At 45.4% G+C, this 9,102-nt stretch overlaps 1 protein-coding gene across 1 annotated transcript; it reads left to right on the plus strand.

Annotated features, from left to right (window-relative positions):
- The first annotated feature begins 6,468 nt into the window (after positions 1-6,468).
- On the plus strand, positions 6,469-8,681 carry LOC125727737 (G-protein coupled receptor family C group 5 member B-like). The gene is made up of 3 exons (XM_049004646.1): positions 6,469-6,911; positions 7,377-8,333; positions 8,628-8,681. The coding sequence occupies exon 2, from the start codon at positions 7,379-7,381 to the stop codon at positions 8,288-8,290; it is 912 nt and encodes a 303-aa protein (XP_048860603.1). The 5' UTR covers positions 6,469-6,911; positions 7,377-7,378; the 3' UTR covers positions 8,291-8,333; positions 8,628-8,681.
- Positions 8,682-9,102: the final 421 nt, after the last annotated feature.

Genomic DNA, 9,102 nt, shown 5'->3' on the forward strand with positions numbered 1-9,102 from the left:
AATATAGACCAGGGCTGGCCAATCTTACCCAGAAAGGGCTGCTTTTGCTGGATTACTAATTAGAGGACTGATTGGCTGAAGGGTCTCACACCTGGGGTTGAACAGCTGACCTAAAGGTTACCCCAAAGACCTGCGTACACACTGGACTTTGCGGGTAGAATTGCCCCCCCCCCCCCCCCCCCCGATTTAGACCGTGCAGAGAGAGTATGCAGTACAGTCAGCCTCACATTTGTGTGACCAAGTCAGTTTGTTTACAATAAGTTTAAATCTTTGTGATAACTGGTGATAGAGCTTCACATTCTACTGGCTGCAAAACCCAGATCACATGAAATATGTTTCTTCTACATTACAGAAACCAAAATCTGTATTATGTGTAACTTACCATGATTTGCAGTTTGTTAAAATGCCTGTTATTTTCCCTCATAATGATAATACCCCACTGCTGTTATCTCCACAGTGAGTGAAGTCCATCTCCCACAAGTAAATTCCTTTTACTCACATCCCTGTTTCTCTCTGTCTCCTTCTAGTTACCAAAGACACCGTCCTAGCAGTATTAGTGCCCAGGACCAGAGCAGAATTCTTACAATGTGAGTCTGTTCACACACTCGCTTCTCTCTCCCTGTATGAGGTGGAGTGTGTTTTATTGTGTTTTACTGTGTTTTATCCATCCATCCATCCATTTTCCAAACCGCTTATCCTACTGGGTCGCGGGGGGGTCCGGAGCCTATCTCGGAAGCAATGGGCACGAGGCAGGGAACTACCCAGGATGTGGGGGGCAGCCCATCGCAGGGCACACTCCACACACCATTCACTCACACATGCACACCTATGGGCAATTTAGCAAGTCCAATTAGCTGGATTCGAACCCAGGTCCCAGAGGTGTGAGGCAACAGTGCTAACCACTGCAGGACCATGCCGCCTGTTGTATGAGTAATATAATGTAAAAATTTAATTCTATTTTATGTCCTTCATAAAGTACAAAAGGCAAGCATATCACACAGGTAAAACACCCACATTTAAAAAAATGTTTTCATGAAAGTCTGTAATCCTGAAGAGGAAGTGTGACAATCGTGAGTTTTTGGGCAACCACAGAAAAGCAGAAAAGTAAGTACAGACAGTGAGATAATTAGTGCCAGTCAGATGATAGACGTATACAGTATGTGAGTCAAAGATTCTTCATATATTAATCATTCCCATTCAGGTAACAAATCCTTAGAAATCCATTCCTGAGCATCATGCCAAGAAGCACCACTTGTTTACTGATAACTGCTTTCATGTAAACTCTGCTGTGCTGAGAGTAAAGATGAAGAGGGAGAGACAGCAAGAGGCTGCTGACGGCAGAGAATGCAGGCGACATGGAGGGGAGTGAGAAAAGGAGCAAATATTGATGGTTAAGAGTGAATAATGACGTCACAGCAGCCTGATCCTGATGTTAGTTTAATATGCTTCTTAGTTTGGCCTGTGGTGTGTATTTCAGATACAGCATTTAATCAGGGAGACTGAGTGTGAGTCAATGACAGAGAGAGAGTGAGAGAGCAGACAGGCAGGTGAAGATGAAGGTGTATTAGGGAGGAGGGGGGAAAGAGCTTGGACCATCACCAAATCAGCCAAATGTAAATGTCACGTCTATCAAACAGGAGACCATGCTTTCATGAGAAATGGTTTAAAGATCACACTGGGCTCCATTACAGCTCCCCCTCTTCTTAAGGGGGGTTCTTTGTTTCTACTGTGCAAAATAATTTGTAACACAAATGTCTAAACTGGCATGAAAGACAGATTCAGCTCTTGTGAAGACTGGCATGCGAAACTGGAAAAGGCACTGGGGAAATTCAGTGCACATAAAGACAGGCAGTGCCACAGATTAGCACTGATGACATGGATTCAGAAGATCAATCCTGTTAATATTCAACCTTCAGATGAGCTGGAAAGAGCAGCAGCAAGTGAGGAAAAATCTTCTGGAGTTAAGTACTTGGCACGGCAAGGCCTGGCTTTTCGAGGTGTTGGTAAGGAGAGTGGGAATTTCAAGCAGCTTCTAATGCAAACAGCAGAGGGCGATGCAGAGCTGACCATGTGGCTGAAAGGCCACTTTGATTTCACCAGTGCTGTTTAACTGTAACACCTGTTCCTGGGTTGCCCTCAGTCCTTGTTATTGGTTATGATTCTCACTGTCCTGCACTGTGTCTTGTTAGCTGTGTATTTAAGTGCCTGTTCTGCTTCTGTTGTTTGATGGTTCATTATAGCTGTATGTGGTATGTATGTATATAGTTCTCTAGCTGTGTTTATTCCATCATTTATTTCATTCCTGGTCATTTGCTGTTTATTTTGAATCCATCCTGATCCTTTTGGTTTTGATGTGTGTGTTGTAATAAACCCTATTTTTCCACCCGTGTCATGCACTGCCGCAACCAGAAGAGGGCAGAAGATATGGCACAAAAACAAAGGAAGAAGCCTAACTTTAAAAAGAACAAAAAACATCAAGACTCATCCAGCATGGGGTGGTGGGTTAACGAATAACACAAACAATCAAAGAATGAGCAAACAAAAGAGAGAAAAGATGCAGAGATGACTGAGAAGCAGGGGATGACTGGAGAAGAGACGACAGGACCAGAAGACAGGAGGGATACAGGGAGAGCGGAGAAGACAGTATAACTGAAGAATGGGAGAAGAGGAGAGACCGCAGAGGAAGGAGAACATAGATGACTGGAGGGGAGGGAATATAGGAGCAACAGAGAGAAGGAGGAAGGGCTGCGGAGGAGAAGACAGGATAAGAGGGGAAAATGTGAGCAGAGAAGGAGAAATACCCCCACTGCCCAGCAAAGTGCACTTGTAAGTAAACCACAATTTTAGCCTTGGCTCAATATATGGACTTGTCTCTGTGTAGCGATGCATAGAATCCTTGACACTGGTTATGACTGTACTGTATCAGTCCTAAACCTGCCATTATAGTGTAAGAAGAAAAGATTTTTTTTTAATAAATCATTTTAAAAAAGGTAGAGCGATGTAGCCCCTGGAGAAGTCCCCCCCCCCCCCCCCCCCCAAAGCCCTGTTTGTTCCCTTCTAGCTACCAGATGAAACTCACAATGCACCCCAACGCCACCTAACTTCTCTTCCACATGATGCACCTTATTTACCCTTTGAATCCTGTCCATTATTGAGCGTTTTTCTATCCATTTGATATAAAGTTTATTACACTGTATGTACATTAGTCAGCCATTTTCCGGACAGTCTGGGCTACACAGATGTGTCATAATTCGATTTGTAAATGCTGACAGTCTTGATATTATCCTTCTTATCAGGAAAAACTACTTCTGCATATAGATATTTCTCAATTTTTAGTCTCATCAAATATAAAAATTGGCAGGTAGTACAAATATAATCTTATAAATGCTGAGATTAGAGTATCTGCGATGCAGGAATGCAGGGGTTTCATTGGGGCCCTTTCTATGGCTTAGTACTGTGAAGGAGTACATGGTTAGTGCCAGGCGCAAATGAATATCTTTGATTTTGCATCCATTTGGTAACTTGTTGAAGTTGTCTGATAGTCAGTAATACATGGTTTAATTAATATGATTCTTTATTTACTACTTTATAACATCTGAAAGAAACTGAAATAGGAAAGCTTATTTTAATTTATGGTCCACTGGATAAACACAGACATTACAGACGGTTTTAGAGTCTAATGCTGAATGTTGTTTGCTATCATTTTTCTGCCTGCATATGCTGTGATTGGTGCAGTGAAATTTGAGAATGTGTTTGTGGTCAGTATCATAGCCTCAGACAACAAACCAACGCTGTAGCGTGTCACTGTGTTTACATGTGAGAGGGGTTCCAGTTACATAATGGACTCGTTCTAATTGTTTTGACGGAGCTCGACAAACCTAAAAAATAAATGCTGGTGTTATCAAAAACTATGTCATATAGCTATATTCCAGATTTATTACAGCCAAACACATCTCGGAGCTCCGAGGAACCTCCTTCTCCTTATATTTCCCTCTATCCCACTCTTCTCATCCCTCCATCCCTCAAATACTGTGTAATGATGATATGTGTGCATGTGGAGGGTGAGGGATGGGCGTGGAAGGTAATAGTTAATTAAGTGGCTACACCTGGGTTGTGAGGGATCTGGGGTTAATAGAGGGAGTGGGAGGCGCGTTAGGGAGATATGGTCTGGTAGGCACCGTACGCGTTGGGTCCTGGGGGAGGTGCCGCTCGCATGCCGTTTAGGGCTGCCGGCGGTGAAGCCAGAGAGTGGGCGGTAGGGACAGTTCCCGGTGCGGTAGGGCGAGGACAGTCAGGACAGTGGGGGTAGGAGGCTATGACCACTGCTTAGACGGGGTGGTTGATAGACGGGAGTAGCGGCACCCTCATAGGGACGGATTGGCGGTGGGGGGGGTGGGATTCCCTTTCCGTGGGACGTTCTAGGTGACGGACCGGTGTGATTGTTCCTTCCCCGGGGGAGGGTCCTGATCCCTGGGGGGGAGGGGGTGTTCTGTTTTAACTATGTCTTTATTGTATGTGTGTTACGTGTGGTTTAAATGCGCAGTGTAACCGCTTAGGGTCGGGACAGGACTATATACAGTAGGCGGTTCTGGTCCCGTAACGCTTGCCTGTGCCCGAAGTGTGGGGATTACTGTGCATTGCAGTGCTATTGGTGTGCCGTGCCCTAATAGGGATGTTGTGTGGTGCGGGATTTACTGCGTGGTAGCGTGGGTTAATAACACACACTTGAAAAGGGGTGGTGTGCTACGGGGAGAAAGCGGGACCGAACTCTTTGTGAATCCAGATCCGACCCAATGGGTCGCTGCATGAATTGTACTGAATAAAAGTATCTTTGTAATTGTAGCTGCAGTCTGGTGGTGATCTGTTCTCCTTTCACAGCCTCTGACGCTAGTTTAGGTTAGTTGCACTGGTGGCAGCGGTAGGATCATTTCTTTCCTTTGTGGTGTTCCCGTTTAGAAATCTAGAATTAGCTTTAACATGTCGGAGGCCGAGGATAGTGTACAATCTCCTAATTATGAGGGCGCTGATTGTCCTGTTACGTCTAGAGAGTGTTTTCTCAATCTCCCGGTGGCCCCCCTGCTTACCCAATATTTATACCGGAAACTTTTAATGGTGTGGGGCGTGAGTGGTCTGACTGGTCGGAACAATTTGATCTGGCGGCTGAGGTAAACAGGTGAGATGATTCTCTGAAAATTAAGTTTATGTCTTTGCTATTGTGTGGCCGTGCTAGGGAGATGCTAACTACATCAAAAACCAAATGAATTAAAAAACGCGGAAAATAATGTTGAAATGAAAATATATTTTTTGACAGCGATCGGCGACCTGTAATATTTTTGACGATGTCGCTGCTATATCGCTATTTGTAAAAAAAAAGGAAAAAAATAGTTACTGGAAAAGCTACAGCGTTTTAAAAGTATTTGCTCTACCGATAAGCTACTGAAAGAAGTAAAGTTATTTTAGTTAGCTACTCCACAACACTGGACATAAAAATAACTGAACAATGTTAACATTTTCGTAATTTAAGCCCTCTCAACAGAAGCACTTTAATGAGAATATTTGAAAAATTAACTGATAACATATCAGTTATCTATATTTTTTTAATTTACTTTGAAAACAGACTCAAATTAAGCCTATACGAAAAATTCAGAAGCCTATACAGTCTCAAATGAAGCCTGTTGCGTTTTTATACAATCGGTCTGGGATTCCGCTTAACGTCACGCCCGAAGCTCACACTTTGATTGCAAACGGGAAGAAACATAACTATTGTCACGTACACCGGCGGATGTCATCAATTAAGCCTGCATACTGGAGACTACAAAGGGACAGCACACGCAACGGGGGTTGCGAAGTATTGCCAATGTTTCATTTCTATATTGAGCGCTTGCTTGTCCAGTGTCATTCCCTCGTTCCTTACCTTGCCTGCCTTCCTTTCCCAGAGCAGCCCTCGTCCCTGAACCTCCCGTCCTGCCTTCCCTGCCAGCCCCAGGATCTCTCGTCTCCCCTTCCCTTCGTCTCCGTGTCCTGTGCCTGCCTGTTGGACTGGATCTCCCCGGCTACCGAATCTACCTTCTGTCCCCGACCATTCTTCTTGGCTGGCCCATTGAAAGCCTGTTACCTGCTCGATCTAATAAAGATCGCTCTGTTCCGCATTCCTGGGTCCGCGTTTCCCTGCCGAGGGTGTCCTAACAATTATGTCTCCAGTAATAATTTTCTGCTAATAGCATTAATTCTCTTATTTCGGTATCGGTGTACTGCATGTACATGTTATCACCATCAAAGAAAAAAACGCGTTATGACTTATCAGTCATTATTATTGTTTTTGTCGTTTATTTAATCGTGTAGCAATACTGCCACTTGTCATATTATTAATTGCGTATTTATATAATATTAACCAATGACCAATCTCTGTATCTTACTAGCATCTTTTGCGCATTTGTCTTTGTATCAGCCGTAGCGGTCTGCAGGGGGAATCGCAGAAGCTGGAGTTTCTTAGAGCGCTGCATGGGTTTGGACAAACATTAGGTATTGGTAATATTACTGGACAAAAATATATCGTTATTGGTGTCCACCAAAGTTTCCAGCACTAGCTACAAGAAATGAGATTGAATGCATTTGCTCGTTTTTATTTGTATTTATTTTTTTAAAAGTTTCTTACATTATATCCGTGCTTTTTAAAGGTTATATCTCAATTTTTCAAAAGTAAACACAAAAAGGATGACACTTAATGCCCCCTCCCTGCCCCCACCCTATTTAGAACGTTAGCGTTCCATTACGTAAAAAATGCAGTACTACGTCATGATGCACCGCTTATAAATAATCTGTTTGATAAGGGAGAAGCAAACACAAACGATTCGTGAGTGCATCGTACGTGTTGTAAGAGCAAGTGAAGCTGAAAGACATTGACAGTGAAGGTAAGGCCTCCCCTTCAAAATGTATACTTCACTTAGATCAAAGGTCTTAAACTAAAAAAAAACGCTGTGATATGCTAAACTACCGACCGCAAAACGTGCAGACTGGCGGGTGTCAATTGCGCTGGAATGACATTACATGGTTTTAATTTTTCTCTGATATCGGCCGGCCATATACAGTAATTTGTTTGAGACCCCTGAATTTAAATAATAATTATTTTTTATAACGATGGTGGCCTATATAATGTGCCGATTTACTTGTGAAGTTGTTCAGCTGGTTGACATGGCATTGATTACTGCTTTTTAAGAAAGTGCATGTAGTCTCACACTGCAGAAGTCCATTGCTCAGCTGTCAGCATGCTCAGCGTGTCGCCTGTGATGTGTCCTGCACAGCAGCAGGCTACATTGCGTTTAATGGACTAATACTTCTTCAACCCATTAAATGATTCCTTTCTCTCTCCCTGCCAGTGATGGCACCCTCTATCAATCTCTTCACCTTCCTCGTCCTGTCCCTGGTGGGGGGCAGCTCTTCATGGGACGAAGCTTCTCCTTGTGGATCCGGCTCCATCCTGACAAGGCCCTACACGGCCTTGTGTGAGCTGGATGCGGTGTGGGGCTTGGTGGTGGTGGTGGCGGCAGCGGCGGCGGCCCTCGCCTCGCTGATCCTGCTCCTGGTGGTACTGTGTCGCCTGCGGAAGATCACAGAGGCTGAGGAGCGCAGCGGGGTGGCGCCGCTACTCCTGCTGCTCGCAGCCATATTTGGGCTTTGTGGCCTCAGCCTGGGATACATCGCTGAGCAGCAAGAGAGCCTCTGCTTCGCCCGGCGTGTCCTGAGGGGGGTGTTGCTTGCTATCTGCAACACATGCCTCGTGTTTCATGGTCTGCGACTGCGCCGGTTGGGACAAGGTGCTCATAGCCCCAGCACAGGTCAACTGATGGGGCTGGCGGTGGCCTTGGCCGTGTTGGATCCGGAGTGGATCCTTCTAGCCACGATGTCCACATGCCAGCCAGCCTGTGAATACCAGCCGCTGGACTTTGCGCTGGCCACCACTTATGTGCTGGTCCTGCTCCTGGCAGCACTGGTGGGGGCGGCCTGCAGTCTGTGGAGGCAGCAGCCACGGTGGAGGTGCAGGACCACGTGGCTGCTCATCACCTGCCTGGCCTCAGTCCTGCTGTGGGTGGCCTGGATCACCTTCTGCCTGTATGGCAACGCGGCGCTTGGCCTGTCCCCAACATGGGACAACCGGGTACAGGCAGTGGTGCTGCTGGCACAGGCATGGCTGCTCATACTGCTGCACGCTGCTCCTGAGGTCCACGCCACCTTACGGCCCCCGTCCCGCATGAGAGAGGCCAATTTAGAGGAGGGCCTTTCTCACCTGTAGTTTGGAGCAAACCGGGACTTCGTGTTCAGTGACAACAACTCAGGTATGGTACTTTGTTTTCGCTTCTTTGACCTACTCTGTGACTCTGTGTGTACTTGAGATAGAGCATAGCCCTCGCTCTTTCCTCACATGGAGCCCCTACTGGAAGTCTGTGGAACAGCAGCATATAAACAAGGCCTATTGACCTTTCCCTGTAACTCAGATCTCACTTGAGCAGAGCTTAGGTACCATGGCTGCATGTGCCCCCCCCCCCAACAATCCCAATAAAAAATGTGAAGTATGACTACTGCACTGCTGAAGGATGTTTACATGATCAATATCTGTCTCTCTCCTGCAGGTGCCCTCCCCAGCCCCCAGGAAACATTACATTTTAAATAAATAATATATATATATATATATCATCTCTGGAAGTGGTGTGTTTTTTTAGGGTTAAAAAGTTGAGAAACATTCAATGGTCATCATCATACCATATATCAGTTGCCCAGCCACTGGTCAGTTCCTTCACTCTACTGTTACAGACTTTCATGAAAACATTTTTTAAATGTGGGTGTTTTACCTGTATGATATGCTTGCCTTTTGTACTGGACATAAAATAGAATTTAATTTTTACATTATATTACTCATACAACAGGCGACATGGTGGTGCAGTGGTTAGCACTGTTGCCTCACACCTCTGGGACCCAGGTTCGAGTCTCCGCCTGGGTCACATGTGTGTGGAGTTTGCATGTTCTCCCCATGTCGTCGTGGGGTTTCCTCCGGGTACTCCGGTTTCCCCCCACAGCCCAAAAACATGCTGAGGCTAATTGGAGTTG

Source organism: Brienomyrus brachyistius, unplaced genomic scaffold, assembly GCF_023856365.1.
Source record: "Brienomyrus brachyistius isolate T26 unplaced genomic scaffold, BBRACH_0.4 scaffold115, whole genome shotgun sequence".
Taxonomy (NCBI): Eukaryota; Metazoa; Chordata; class Actinopteri; order Osteoglossiformes; family Mormyridae; genus Brienomyrus; species Brienomyrus brachyistius.